The sequence below is a fragment of the Lutzomyia longipalpis genome, chromosome 3, assembly GCF_024334085.1.
Source record: "Lutzomyia longipalpis isolate SR_M1_2022 chromosome 3, ASM2433408v1".
NCBI lineage: Eukaryota > Metazoa > Arthropoda > Insecta > Diptera > Psychodidae > Lutzomyia > Lutzomyia longipalpis.
In genome coordinates, this window is record NC_074709.1 from 14,802,227 (window position 1) to 14,817,940 (window position 15,714).

A 15,714-nucleotide genomic window follows, 5' to 3' on the forward strand; every position below is an offset into this window, starting at 1 on the left:
GTCTATTCATACTGCGCACAAATCGCATTACAACGCTTAAACAAACTTTTACACGTTGTGGGACACCAACTCTTATAACTGGATGCGTTATGATTGACTTTTTTTCAAAAAAGGTTTTTATTTCAACTGATATTTTTTTTCTCGATATTTTTTTCATTAATCCAAGAAAAGATCTTCAGCAGCATAATAAACATAAATCCATTCGTGTACAGCCTGCCTATTAGAAATATGTATGTCACTGCAATGAATTAGCGTTCAATTGTGCTATTTTGGTGACAAATTTTCTATAGAAGCCTCTTTAAAGACTTAACAAAAATCCTGTTCCTAATTATAGTGATTTTAGGGTCCCTCCGTGATTCCACCCATAACTTTGTCGCGCCCTAAGTTGCCCTCAAAGCAGTTGTTCTGTACAAATAGTGATTGAGGAATTTGCAACCATCTGATGCTGGCACGCGCTGAAATCCTAAACCAATAATTTACTTTTCACTCTATGCCATCAAAATTCACGCGCATTGGGTTTAGTGACCCTAATTTGCCGCCGAAAAAAACCATCATCTGAGTATGCTCATCAAACGACACTTTCAGCAAATGGGCTTCACATCTTCACGGTCATCTCCCATGGGATTACCGTGGAAAATTCTTAATTACCCACCAACTTCCTCTCTCTCGGTTTTACTTCAACACCTCGACATTGAGCCATCTGACGAGGAGGCTTCACATAAAAAACTTCACGTCGCAGCCATAAGACTCAAAAAGAGAGGAGAGTTTGTTAAGAAAAAAAAATGCTCGATAAAACACCTTTTGGTGGCCTCGACAAATCTTACGTGCGGAATTGTATTTCTTTGGGACAAACGTTGCGAGTGTGTTTCATAGAGAATTGCGCTGTGTCGTGTAACAAGAGAAGTCCCGGAAATCTTTAAAAAAAAAAGCACCGGCCACACCTCTTAGATGAATATAAAACACATCGGGTCTTCTACAGTTGAACAAAGAATCCCTCGTGCAATAAAATCGGGACACATTTTTTTCTTCTTCTTTTTCAACCAAGAAAAAGGGGTTCATCACTGTGTGCAGGAAACATCATGATTCACAATCAAATTTTTACAAGCAGAAGTTGTGGAATTAGTGCGGACTGAAAGACGCACGAAGGCAAATATTTGATTTATTCAAGTCAAGGAGAGAAATTTTAAAATTTTCATGAAACGTATTTCTTTTAATTAGAATTTCTGAAAAGAAGACTCCTTTTATAAATTCAAAATCCATGGAAAACTAATGTGCATAATATTTATTCGTAAGATTCAAGTAAGAAAAGGGCATACAACTCTTACAAAAAATTCCCATGATTAAAATAAATTTCGCTTTTTCTTAAAATTAATTTTTCTTGTAAGAAAGTAAACAGCTTTTTTTTAACATAATAAAAGAAAAAGACGTGGAAAGGACTTTATCCAATTTTCATATCGAAATCCCTAGTTCGAGAAACTATAATCATGATACATCTAATTTTATTTATATCATAGAATCAAAACTATTTTTTTTTCACTGGGATTTAGGAAAGTTCGACAAATATTTACCCAAGGCTGTAAACATGAGTTAACACTCTTTTAATCCTTTTAATATTAGCATTAATTCTTTAACTTTTAATTGTGTTTTTTTGCACACATTTTCATTTATTTTTTTGAGGATTTCTTATTATTTTTTTATTCTAAGTGATTCTGTCTGTATGTCTCGTTCCCATGAGTTCTACGAATGAAGCGTTTTTTATATGTATAAATCGGGTAAACTCCTTTTAGTAATTTCTCTTTAATAAGGTATTTTGAAAACATAAGATTTCTATAAAAAAAAAATAATAACATGTCATTTTCCTTTCTTTATTTGTGTAAAAAATTATTTAATAATTCTAATGCCGAGAAGATCCCCAAAATATTCTCTTTCATTTCAATAAAATCAAATGGACCCCACGCATTGAAATGACAAGCCCCTCAATGAAACAAATTATCTCATTTTTTCTCAATCAAAATTTAATTAGGATAAATTTTCAATTTAGAGCATCACTTTTGATCTTCCCTTAATTATGTATAGCGATTTATAACGGAGCTCTCCAAAGTTCTGCATAAATTCGCATTGCAGTTTAATGTGTATAAAGGGGGAAGAGCTGGGGGGAGAGCTTTTTGGCGGTACAAAATACCACAAGTGATAATGATGATCTTCGCCATGAATATGGATGTCTCATGGGTTGTGTAGTTGGAAGAATAAATTGTTGAAATACACAACAAGGGAACAATCCCGCGAGTCATGTTTACTTGTAACAAGAGCGGTAGCAAGTTTTGCTTTCTAGGGTGAACAATCAGAGGGCATGGATGGCGAAAAAAGCAGAGAAGAAATGACAAAAATTTCGGAATGCCATCTTAAAGAGGCCGCCACATCGCTGAGACAATAGGTCGTCGGCAATTTCATCAACACAGCACCACTTCGAGGGCATCCGAGACATTCGGCTTGCCACAGGGACACACACAACAAATTTCGACAATTCCACAGAAGAAATTGCACTCATTGCTTTCTCTTCCAAGAACAATGTCTTCCGCTAAAGGCGAGAAAAATCATTTCGCGCCACTTCTTATCTCGAAAGCCTCAAACTTTCAGAAAATTCAACATCGATTGCTTATAAAGTTGAGATGTATGAGAAGATCTTGTGGCGGTGGTACACCCTGTGGTCAGCAAATTCTTCATCAACGAAGGTCTTGCAGAGTGGTTTTTTTGTACACTTGGATGGTTTGATTGTCCAATGTGGGACTCTGCACATTTATCACAGAGAGGTCTTCCACCTTCGAGATTCCTCAGTGAGGCTCAAATCAATCTCCCAGTCCCTGGCAAAACTATCTCGCAATTCTACTTTATGGCCTGAGAAAAGAACGCTTCTATTGGCACCAATTTCTCTCCCTCATCACCTACCCACCCAGTTTCTGTATAAGACTTCACAACTATTGTATTCGACTATATTGAGTTCTAAATGCTTTTTCTTTTAGAACTGTTCCAAGACGCGTATCAATGAAAAAAAAATATGGGAAAACGATGGAAAGGAAATTATTCCAAAAAGTTCCTTTAAAATTTGTTTATAAATCTTAAAGGATTTTAAAAATTCAAAGTCTTTGAATTCAACAAAGCATTCTATTCAGTTGGTCAACACAAGAATCCCTCTCAAACAGAAGCTTCTCTTCATTTATATTTTACTTATTTCAGTTGAGAGATCTTCCAGAAAATTTTTATGCCATCATGACGTGTTATTTGATGCGAATGGGAATACATTTGCGGATTACCTTAGAGTAGATCCATTTGCCCATTGACACATCATCCTTTCTGTTGTTGCAGGGATCCCTGTGCGAGAGTGGAGGGTCCTCAATGGCTAATCCTCGATTGTGTTTACAAACTAATGCACGCATTGAAAATTCATACATCTTTATAATGTGAAAACATGGCACAATATTCCCTTTCGGCGTGTCAATAAAAATGCCCTAAAATCCCATTGTTGCAACTGAAACCTATCCCAGCATGTGGTTCCTCGTCCGGGAGCCGGAGTTGTTCACTTGTCGACCCAGATAAAAATTGATATTTATGGGAAATGATTTTAACACGACCACGAGGACAACATGGGAATGCCTCGGCGGGCCATTGAGGAAAAGGGAACAAAAGAAGGCTTGCGACAGAAACTTCTTCATTCGTCTTAATTAATTTGGTGGGTCTCTGTTTGTTTCCACCAGAGGTCAAATGTTTTCTCCGGGGGTCAAACAAATTGTTGGGTATATGTGTTATCAAATTAGCAGACCCATTGTCCCCGCGCGCACACACAGGATGACCCAAAAATTGTCGCGCCAAAATGGAATATTAAACCACAAACTCACAGCTCCGTTCAACATAGGTCAAACCAGCATGTATCGCAAAACAATACAGACGAAAAGCGTATGAAATGAAACACCCTGTCCACAGAGAAGGCATCAGAGAAGAAAGATTCTCAGATCCCCCATTTAAGCATGTGAGATGTAATTGAAGCATCAAACGCATTTATTCATTTTAATTCTGTTAATTTAGGAGGACCTTTCTGTTTGGGCGCATTTATTGTGAAATGGATCATAATCAATTTCCTCGTAATGTGACAAATTCAAGTGGCCCCTAGATGAATCAAATAAAAATTTTTAAACACTTTTGGGCACATTTAACATTTAATTTTAATGATTTTCCAGTAAGTTTAACGATTTCGTTAATTTTTTCTTTAATCTGGATTAAATTGTTGTGAAAAATATTTCTAAGGATACAAAACATTTATCACTAAAATAAAATTATATTTTTAAAAACACTAATAAAGTAAACAATATTCTAGAAATAAGACCGTCCCTTAAAGAATTTTTTCTAATCTTCCAAGAGAGGACAAAAATTATTTTAAAAAAAATAACCTCTTCACCACACCTTCTCTATAATTAATAATAATTAGCAGAAAAGAATTGAAACAAGAATAAAAAAGTCATCATTGTGGTTTTCATTGAGTTTTTTTGTTGATAGAGAAAACCTTCAATCGATCTCTTTTCAATTCCTGCAACAATTGCATCAATGAGATTAATGAAACTGAAACACTTTCAGCTCAAGAATGGAAATTGGTTTGAAAGAATATCTTGTGAGTATTGTTTGCCGGAAGAGCAGATGCATTGAGATGAATTAATAATAAGTCTATAGGTGCCCAGAAGAATTCCTTTTTTTTAATGGGAGGGGTGGGCACAACAGAGGAAACGATTGCGGGTCTCACTTTGAGGATATTTAGAGGGTGTTCCACAAAAGGGGTTGTACTATTGTTGAAGGGGCCCCGTGAAGGGCATCTGTCCTTTCCCTTTGTCTACAATGCCTTTATTTGTGGTTGAGTCAAAGGGTTTGAATTTAAAAAATGAAACTCTATCAGTTTCCGTTTTGGCGCTTATTTCAAGAATTCTGACAATAAGAGTTTTAGAAAGACTTTTGAGAGATTGAATGGGGTATAAGTTAAATATAGGAGAATTTTCCTTAAATCTCACATTAAAAGTCTTCTTTTTAAAGTCGTTCAAGTTTCTACACACGGTTATTTAAATAGGATTTTTGTAAAATTTTGCAAAAAAATAAAATAAGGTGTAAGATGTCAAGGTGATTAAGGCTTTGTTTTCTACAGAAAAACATTATAAACGTATAATATTTATGGGATTAAGGCCATTCTCCTCTAATAATTTTATATGAAAACTTACCATTAAGCTCATTGTGCTTGCAGAGTGACTATAAAAATTAAATTGTTTATTAAATTTTTAAAATAAATATGAAATAGTTGAGAAATTCAAAAAAGATTTTGTAGTAATAATATTTAATACCTTTTTCATCATTTTTTACATTCATTTTTCTTCTATCTGAAACAAACAATATGCCTTAAAATCTATACAGAAAATGTTTTTTTTCTTAAATATTTCTCCATTTTTTTTTATTTTCTCCTTCCATCGCATTATTTTCCTTTACGTTTTTTTATTAAACTGAATCACATTGCAATTTACTTTTTTGTAATACTTATTAAAAAAAAAAACTTAAGCGATTTCTTGTGAAGAAATCGAATCAATTTGGAAAAAAAAATTTTTAGAGAAATAAATAAGAGAATTTAAAAAAAATGAATTTAGAATTTTCTGTTTGTTTTTTTTTAGTGTGAATATATGAAGAAAATTCTGAAAGAAACTCTAAAAGAGAATTTCAGTTCCATTTTGCCGTCCATCAGTAGTAAGAATAGCTTAGCACTCATTTCATTTTTAAAACCAAATTTCTATATTCTATGCCTAGTTTAGAAATTATTTAAAACTTTACATACTCTACCTTCCGGTTTGTATTAAATTTAATTTCATTCTTTTTGTCTTTTTTATTTAAATTCTAATATATTACAGTAAGGAATACAAATACTCGGACAAATTAGAATTAATTTGTTTCTTTTTTTTATTTTATGATTAAAATGAAAATTTCTGGCTCATAGGTTTGTCTGCTTTTTTTCTTTCCTAAGGATCTTTACAGGAATTTATCAATCACAGCCAGAGATTTTTCACTTTTGACCTTTTTTCAAAAATTCTTCAACTGTGCCGAATTTAGAATTTTTTGTAGGTATCTGTATCAAAATAATTAGAAAAAATAGCCAAATTAATGTTATTACCTCTTTTTAAATATTCTATTTACTAATTTTTTTTCTTCACTTTATATTGCACAGAGCAGTTTCAGTTAATAGTCTAAAAATTATTTCTTTTTACCTCTAAAATCCGGAATTCAAAATTTTCATTACACTCTCGATATTTTCTTTTTTGTGAAAAAAAATCTACATGGAAATGAGATCTAACTAAAAATTAAATCATTCACTTGCTAGCATTTTTAAATATTATACAAATTTCTTTCCTATTTTTTCATTCACTTTAGAAGAGATTTAAGTTTAGCTCTCTCTCTCTCTCTCCGAAGTCCACATACTATTATGTAATTTATTTAAAATCCTTCTTTCATCAAGTTGTTATAATCCTGTGTCAATGATTTTATTAAAACCATCATTAAAATGTTCAGTAAATTCATTTATTTAGCAAAGTATTTTTGCCAGAGGTCAAAAATTTACAATATATCCATCAACAAAAGATTTATTTACTTAAAGGAATGTTTTTCTTAGAGGATTCTCACCCCTAATCCTCAAGTTCACTTTTTTCACTATTTAAAATTAATATTTGTTTGTTTTTAATATCTAAAAGTGCTTGAATTATGTCACTGTTGTGTGTTAAACGGCAGGCCATACTCTGTAAAAAAAAAAAGGGAAAAAATATCTCGATGACACATCATTTGGCAGAAACCACAAATTCAATTTTTCAAAAAATACGAAAAAATAATGAAAAATTAAATTAAATAAAAAACGATAAAAAATATTTTAAAAAATCCTTGGACATTGAAAAATTAATAAAAAAAATGAGAGAAAGAAGAAATTTTGGGAAACTTCCTCAAACATTAGGAAAAGGTAAGTTAAAAATTTATTTATATTGGAAAATTTCAAAACAAATATTGAATTTGTACATATAAGCTTTTCCAATAAACTTCCCAACTATGTCTAACTTTTAATTGCGGTTTTGTAAATATTATTGCAATCTTAATGTAAAATCTAAGTCAATTAATCAGAACGTAAATACAAATTTCATCGCAATCATGTCAGCATTAGATCAGTTGGTATACCACAATTTTTCGCAATATAAATAAAACACTTTGTGAACTCTTTTATGCACTTGAAGGCGTGAAAATGAGGCACTTTGGATCGTTTTGTGTCTGACATGTTTTCCGATTAATATTCTTTCAATAAATCCACATTTTTTTTCGTCAGATACCATCATTAACATTTAGTGTTGGAACATGCAACATTTCGCGAAAGTATACATAACGTTATAGATCATGGAACAATTGTTTTTTTGCTATATTGTTGAGCAAAAACGACGCGCAAATTGTTAAATTTCAAATTGATTAACAATTCTCAATAAAATACTGAGGAAGTTCCCAGGAAGTTCTATTGGAAAAGTCTTCTCTCTCTCTCTCAATCTCTCATTAATTTAACACCACCCCCCGTGAGAGATACTGAGGTGCATTTATGGTCTTTTTGTCATTGGCATTAAAATGAATAATAAATCATTAATCACCTATTTACGTGTATGTTGTCATAAATCGTTCGTAGCTATAAAGAGACACAGAGAAATTTTTATTACCATTGAGAAATAGCTTCCATTAATTAAGAGTCTTTGGAGTCTCAATACGAGGTGTGATCTCTGCATTATTAAATAACAAAATAAACTTTGTAATTGAATATACATTAGGTTATGTTATGCACACAGGTGAGGAAAGTAGCGGATTTTGCTCGTATAAAAGCTACACACTTACTGTATATCAATTTGGCATAACACCCCTTTTATCTAATAGACTAAACAACATTTATTTGTTTATTTCAAAAGACTCCATTGTGCTATAAGGAGAGATAGCACCTTTTTATTCATAATTACACCAATTTTAGCACAGAAAAAAAACAAAATATAGGTAAAGAAAACTAACAGGTGAGGCAATCGATAATGAGGGTAACTCTCTTTTTTTTCTTGTTTGTAATTTGTTCTTAAAACTTTCACGAAAATTGGCAGATATAAAGGTCATTTTCGACATTTGCAGCAATGTCCAAGGAGTCACAGTTAAGCACAAAGACGTGTCTTTAGTCTCACAGCTATAGAATTTATTCGAAAATTTTTTAAAAATTTTTTCTTTAACATTAATCGAATTTAATTTTTTGGTACTTTTTTCTCAATTCTTGATAATAAAAAGTCAAGATGATTCCTAGTAAAGCTTAGTAAATTTTCTAGAAATACAGTTAAATCAGAACTAGGAAATTTAGAAGGAAACATATCCAGATTTTATGGAGAATATCTCAGTTAAAAGGATAAAGTGCATATTTTCAAGGAAGATATAAACATTTCAAGTCCTTCTTTAGATTAACCACTAAACATTAAAAAATTGTAAATATTTTCAATTTTCCTCTTTATTTTTTTTTAAAGAATTATATACCTATTTAGAAAATTCAAGTCTAAGCTATTTAAATTCCCAACCACGTGGGTTTAAATTCAATTTAATTTAAACAGAATGATACGAAAATACTAAATCGAATTTATTTAACTACCTACCTATCATTTTTTTACTTATATTTTCTTTTAACAATTTTACCCGGATCGAAAATTTCTTTTATTTGCTTGAAAACTTTGAAATATTTATATGTCTTTAATGAGCTGTAAACACTATAAGAATCAATGAGAGATGTAAAGACACGAGCTTTAGCTGTAATTTAAACTTAAACCTTGTTCTATGCTAAGTTCCTTTATTGTGAACAACACGTTTATTTTCTTTTAAACAATAATCAATTTATTTACTGCATTTTTTGCCCTAATATTAAACAATTCATTCTTTATTATAATCGATGAAAGAATCACAGTTTGGAAGACATTTCAAAAATAGAAATGATTTAATAAAGAATGAAACTTACGTTAGTAATGACGGATTTGTTTCTGGCTGATACCAATACTGCGGGGCGTAACCACTCATCTGAGGTGCGTGTATCGCTTGAGGGGGTGCATGAGGTGGTTGTGTTGTCATTTGGGGCTGCTTATGGTCGCCCCAATGAGGTGGTTCCTGTTTCCACGGCACCTGAGCTGGCGGACTCAAACCTACACGCGAAGGTGTGAATTAAGTCACAAAATTAGCTTTCAAAATTCACCATTTTTTTGCGTAAAAAAATAAAAATGAATCCCTGTGAGTAATTAATGATAGGAATGTTTCTTTCTTGCAATTCTGGGCATAATGAGCCGTCATAAGTTAGTGAGAGAGTCAATTTCGATTAGAGGGCAAGTCGATGCGGTGATACAATAACCCAACCACTTTGCAGCTCAATATGCACCGAATTGCGAAAAGGAAGAAGTTTCACTTTTTTTTTCTTGAGAATGAGCTTTGTGTTGAATTGATATTTAGAACTTTGTGGCTTACCTGGTGAAAGCTCAGATACCGGTGTACTCGATGGTGTTGGACTGTGTCCAGGAGGTAGGAAATGTGGAGGTGAGCCGCTACTTGAACCGTTTCCTCCACCTGCTGGATGATAATTAAATCGCCTTGTTATTTCACATTAAATTTTTAAAACGATAAATGTGTCGCTGAGTGCTATGTAATTGCACCCTAATCACTTGAATTTGGATAACAAAAGACCCCTAATTGCACGCATTTTATATCACTTTTGTGTGTAATAGCAAAACGGATTTTTTACTACGCGTATTCACTTCCACGCGTAGCTGCTGAGAAGTTCCAGGAAAGAAAATTCGATAAATTCTACAAGCAAAAGGTGAGTTAGATAGAAGAATACCAACAATTGTGTTACAAAATATTATGTACAAACTATATTTACGCAATAATTTATTTTATTGCCAAGTTTATGAGACAGAAAAATATCATAAATGGAATATTTGCAAGTATAAAACGATCTCTTTTATTAATTTTTAATTTTTTTTTGTTTTAAATAAAAACATAACACCTCTTTAGCAGTCTTAACTACCTTGAGTATATTGCAAACTGTTTGAAAATATTCCACTGGAATTTTACTTCTTTTTACTTGTTTCCCTGTTGTGAATGTTAGGGGAGACCGGGGTAAAAATAGTCAATTTGCGTAAATCCTTAACTGCAGGATTCCCCAAGGGCAAGAAAATTTCCTCGATAGGTCATTCTTATAGGAAATTTCCTGGCCTACACCTTTGTCTCAGACCACTTTTCTCTATCTCCACGGGAAATATGAGTTTTCGAGCTTTTCCTAAACCCTTCCGCTTCTGACTATTTTTAAACGCGGCGGGTAAATATAGTCACCAGTTGGCTAAATAAAGTCGGTCGAATTTTCCGACATTTCCAATGATTTCCCACCTGAGAGATTGATAGTAGTTGATAGCTAAACTTCTCACCTTTTGATCCGCGACAAGGAATTTCACTTTTATACGCACTAAAACAGAGAATTTTGCGATTTTCTCAAACACGCCATTTTGCAACAAATGGATAGAAAATATGTCAAAAATTTCGATCTCCCATATGATTTACATGGGATGACTAGATCTACCCCAAGGGGTATGTTTTGATTCAAAAAATTGTAGAGAAAAATCATTAAAAGTTATTGAAGAATACACCTTGGCAACATTTTCTGCACTAATCCAGCTAGTGAGAAAAATTATCAGATGGGAAAACTGCTGAAGGAAATGTTCGGAAAACGCGTTTTTCTCAATACGCAAAAGTTTGGGAAATGGGCCAAAAATCTATTTTCATTTTTAACTCCTAAAGTACTGATCGGATAACCTCCAAATTACTGTCAAAAATTATAGGTTGGTAGGGCTTTGCACCCTAATTTTTTCCGATTTTTCCGATTTATATTTTGGGAGAAATTGGCATTTGAAAATTCCAAAATGACTATTTTTACCCCGGTCTCCCCTATATTTTTTATTAAAGATTTTATATATATATTTTTAAGTTGTAATAGAAGAACATGAGATAAATTGACCACTCTACAGGGTCATTAAGGAATGAAAAATTCTAATTTTATCATAAGGAAAGTTGTAAGTTGATTTTCCTACATTTTTTCTGAATCTTTCAATAAAACGATAAAAGGAACAGAATTAATCGGACTCAGATTGTTTAAAGATTTTACTTCTGAGGAAAAGTTTTCTTAGGAAGATCAATGAAAATAATTTTGTAAATGAAAATAATTAAGCACAGAGGCCTTTAAAAAATATTATTTTCTTTATAGAGTCAGAAAATTAATTTGAGTCACTAAAGGGTTAAGAGAAAAATTCAAAATAATTTCAAAATTCTACCTAAATTAGACCCCACTGTAGGTCAATAAAGTGCAAGCAACGAGACTGTCTGATGAATTTCATAAAATCATTATAATGTAAATTCGATGCATTGAAGTCACTTTGTCGTGCAATTTGCTCCACTTTGTTGTGCAGGAATTGCGACCAAGAGCACCATATGGAAGGTCCGGTTCGTTGCTTTGCATTAGAGGTCTTTTTGGGGTTATCAGATTTAAATTTTTAACTGATTAAAAAAATTGATTAATTGCGCTACGTACCCTGATGCTGAGGACTATGTGAACCTGGATTGGGTGCTCCCAGTGGTAGGCCGCTTCCGACACCGGGTGCTTGGGCTGCCTTCATCATCTTCTTGTACTTGGAGCGTCTGTTTTGAAACCAAATTTTCACCTGAAATGGTAAGAAGAAAAAGAAGGGCGGTGATGTGAAAAGTGTCTTGAGAAATCCGTCAAGAGCTTTGGGTCGCAACCGCGTGCTGTGGATCGCCCCCCACCTAACCTCCCGGGCCCAGCACTGAGAGTGAGGCAGAAAATGATTAATTGTTACAAGGTCCCTCATTCGCGACTCTCATGTGGATATCAGCACATTAATCTCTTGCCATGTGTTTATATCCAACACAGAGAAAGACTCTTTGGCTTTTTTTCTTGCTCCCCGGCCACGCTTTTCCATGGTTTTTTTTTTACATATGTATACTTTCGTGAACAGCGTGCTGCCTTTTTGCCAACGCGCCATGGAAGTCCGCAAACTTATCAATCTTACTCATTTATTGGGCAGAGCGAGAGGAGAAATATGGCGCGTAGTGCGTGAAAAAGGAAGCCAAAAATAGGAGAGCCCACATATTCATCATCATTATTATTTATTACCCATTTCACAGGGATTTTCTTCATTCTTCACAACACACCGGAGAAAATGTCCAGCTCATGGGCAAACGCTGAAACGCGTTCCCATGGAAGAAAGTCATGCATCGCGGAGAAAGACACGTCTTGTGAGCAAAATTAATTTTGTTTGTCATTTGACTTCCTGAACGGTGGACAATTGGTAAGCATCTTCGTTTCCATCAATTGACTCTGGCGTTGTGGTGTGCCTGTTGGGAACCCCCGACGCAAATGGCATTCCGATCTGTTGGCGTTACGCAAGACCTACCAAGCGAAAAATATGCTCCGCTGGTAAAATATTAAACCAATATTTCATCTATTGCCACAGAGGAATTAATAATAAAAAAAAATCAACACACGGAGACGAACGTGGAAAAGCGCAAAATATAAAAGGAGAGGAAATTCTAGTTTCTGATTTAAAATTTTATGATTTTGCAAAATGCTCGGTTTAAAGAGTTTGTCTGATGTAAAGGGAAAACTTAGGTGTAATATTAGTGAAGACTGGGACAGTTTTAGTTAGTTTTAATTAAAGAATTTAATCATAATATCACTTGCGCATGAATTCTGTAAGAGTGAAAAACTCCCGTGATAAGCTCCTGAAAGCTTAAGCACTATAAAAGAAACGTGAAAACCGGGAAAATCTTACGGGAGTTTATCACGGATGCATTATTTTTCTTAAAGGATCATTCTCACGTGAAGTTTTCCTCACTTTTTCCCTGCAAAAAGCCTATGGGAGTTTATCACGAGAGTTTTTCACTCTTAGAGAATACAGCCCTTGGTCTTGCAATGCTTATTTGTAGTATGAACACTTTTATGTTAAACTCGGAAAAAAACATAAAGATTTTGCAAATGATTAAGCCAACTTCATCAGGTCTACAAATTCATGAATTTATTAATGGAACATCGAAAAATCCAATTTTGGAGAGAAGTTTTCGTTAAGATAATAGGTTAAGCTTAAAAGTTAAAGGTCAAATTATATATTTTACCATGACATTGCTCCATTGCCAACTTGCTCTCCCAAATTTTGAAATCTCTACCCTTTCTTTAAAAAAAAAGGAACTTAAAGGATATGGAGAAAGAAAAACTGTTTGCAATTAATTACATAATAGAAAAATCTTCAATCCCTCCAATGGTAGCGGCAACACATTGATCTCTTCTCTTCTTTATAACATTGTCTTTTCAGCTGCCGGGGAGAGACACGGCAAGTTCCTTTGCGTGAAAGAAAGCAGTTGGTAGCAAAATTAGCAACAATCTATGTTTACCTATGTTTGAGATAGTTCCATAGCAATAAAAGTCAAATTGCTGATTGATACAGAATATTGCGGTGAGTCTCTCAAGAAAATATACAACGTAGTAAAACATTTTTTTTTCAACACTGACAATAAAACAAGCCAGCACGCACGTTATAATTTTTTTTAGCGTATGGTGATCATTGGGTGAGGCTGGGATGGAAGCGGGGTCTTTCCGTGAATTGGATCTGATTGAAATGCACAGCATCACCTGCACTGCTCTTTTGTCAAGGTAATTGCTGCACAAACGCAATGAAATATATTAATAATTAATATTCTCTCCGTTGTTTTTTTTTCTCTCATCCATTTTTTTTCTTTCTTCTTCTCATTTTCCTCCTTGTTCTATGTATCTTCTCTTATTTTGCATCTTATACCTACACAATACTCCTCTCAATCTCGCGGCGAATCAGCATGTTTGGCCGAAGCTGTCTCACAGCAGCGACAACTTCTTTAGTGTGGAATCAATTGGTATAAATAAAGTCATGGGTCCCCCCTCGAGGTATAGAGGGTGCCTCTGGGTGTGAAGGAAACGGGCATCAAAAGGAAAATGTGAGAGGAGAAAAAATGTGTACACTGAGAGTCGCGTAACAATAAAATTGCGTAATAAATTGCAACAGAGCGGGAAGTGAACGCACAAAGTAAGAAACAATCGGTTTCTTTAGTATACACACAATCAGCAAATGGTCAAATGGGTACAATCTCAAAAGAGAAAGATATGAGAGGTGTGGAGAATAAATGGGGAAAATGGAGTTTTTTTTTTCATCTCTATCAAGGGCAAATTGAACGGAAAAGTATCTATATTTTTTGCAAAGCACGAGAACTTTGAGATTTCCTCTCTCAATTTTTTTTTCTGTGGCTTTTCCGACGACATTTCAATCAGCATTTTTCACCTCAATCTCTGAGACATTTTCGCAATAAAATCGATGACGATCTCCAAGATGAAGGAGATTGATCAGAGAGATAGAATCCCAATTGATTAGTGGATTTACAATTGATCAATAGATTTTCCCACGATTCAAATGCATAGTGTCTTTGTGCATGGAAATATTTTTATTGGCACGGTGAGAAGTTCAGGCAGATCAAAGATCATTTGAATTGAAAAATAACTTTGTGTTTTTTTTTTTATAAATTGCAATGTTTTTCTTATTACTTCAGTATTTTATTTATTAGAAAAATAAATTATTGAATATATATTCATGATTTCCTCTGTGATTGATCTCTGTCAAAGTGATAAAGAAAACTGCATTTTCCATTATTTTACGGTCAATAAATGTCCAAAAAACAATAAAATGTATATCAAGATCAATGATTTCAATTATACTTTTAATTTATTAGAATCCGGCAATAAATAAATCACAAAAGCTCATAATAAGTTAGACATTATTACGTTGTTCGACAAGGGGAGTTTATCTGGTGAATATTAGGAATTTATTGCAAAATATTAGCGGAATGGTGTAATTTATTTCGAATATTTGTGAAATTTATTGATTTATTCTGAAGCTTTTCTCAATTTATTCGAATAACTTTTAATTATTCTGCATATTGAGACGTTATAAAGTCAGTTTTTAATTTTTTTTTAAATGTATGCAATCAAAATTTTAAGATCTTGTAAGGCTCAGACCGGCCCAGATTGAAGGAATCTTAAGACTTTTACTTAAGATGTACGTATGTTACATACTTTAGAAATACGAATATCCCAATATTCTTTACACAGATAATCACCCCTTGTTCGACAACATTTACATCATGCAAATCAATTTAAAAGCTTTCTTTTGATTCTAAGAAAAAAATATTTTTCCCACAGAAAATTGCCTATTTTGTAATATGAACATAATAAAACAAAATGCAAATTACAAAAAAAAAATCCATTTATTGTAACACACATATTAAAGGTGAATTCCTGTGAAACGTTTTAATAAAATTATGTTTTAATCATCATCAGGAAATACCAGAAGCACACGGCACAATCATTTAAGATTAATCTTATATACATTTCAAATAACCCAATAAACAGACATTTTATAATAACATTTTGTTGGGTTAGCAATTGTGAGTGATCTCCTTTCAGCCATTTAACCCACAATAAAAACTTTCAAGAGACCCATCCACTAAGCAATTAGCAATCACATA

At 33.2% G+C, this 15,714-nt stretch overlaps 1 protein-coding gene across 4 annotated transcripts in view; it reads right to left on the bottom strand.

Moving 5' to 3' along the window:
• Positions 1-5,351: 5,351 nt before the first annotated feature.
• Positions 5,352-15,714, bottom strand: part of LOC129793300 (homeotic protein distal-less) — a 35,297-nt gene continuing 24,934 nt past the window's right edge. Inside the window, exons 4-8 of one of the 4 annotated variants that reach the window (XM_055833145.1) lie at positions 11,681-11,810; positions 9,568-9,666; positions 9,071-9,251; positions 7,692-7,726; positions 6,728-6,809 (exon numbers count right to left, since the gene is read on the bottom strand). In XM_055833145.1, the coding sequence (XP_055689120.1) occupies positions 7,696-7,726; positions 9,071-9,251; positions 9,568-9,666; positions 11,681-11,810 (441 nt within the window). In that variant the 3' untranslated portion in view covers positions 6,728-6,809; positions 7,692-7,695. Of the gene's footprint in view, positions 6,810-7,691; positions 7,727-9,070; positions 9,252-9,567; positions 9,670-11,680; positions 11,811-15,714 lie in introns of all 4 variants that reach the window. The other 3 variants (XM_055833144.1, XM_055833147.1, XM_055833146.1) reach the window with 3 other exon arrangements.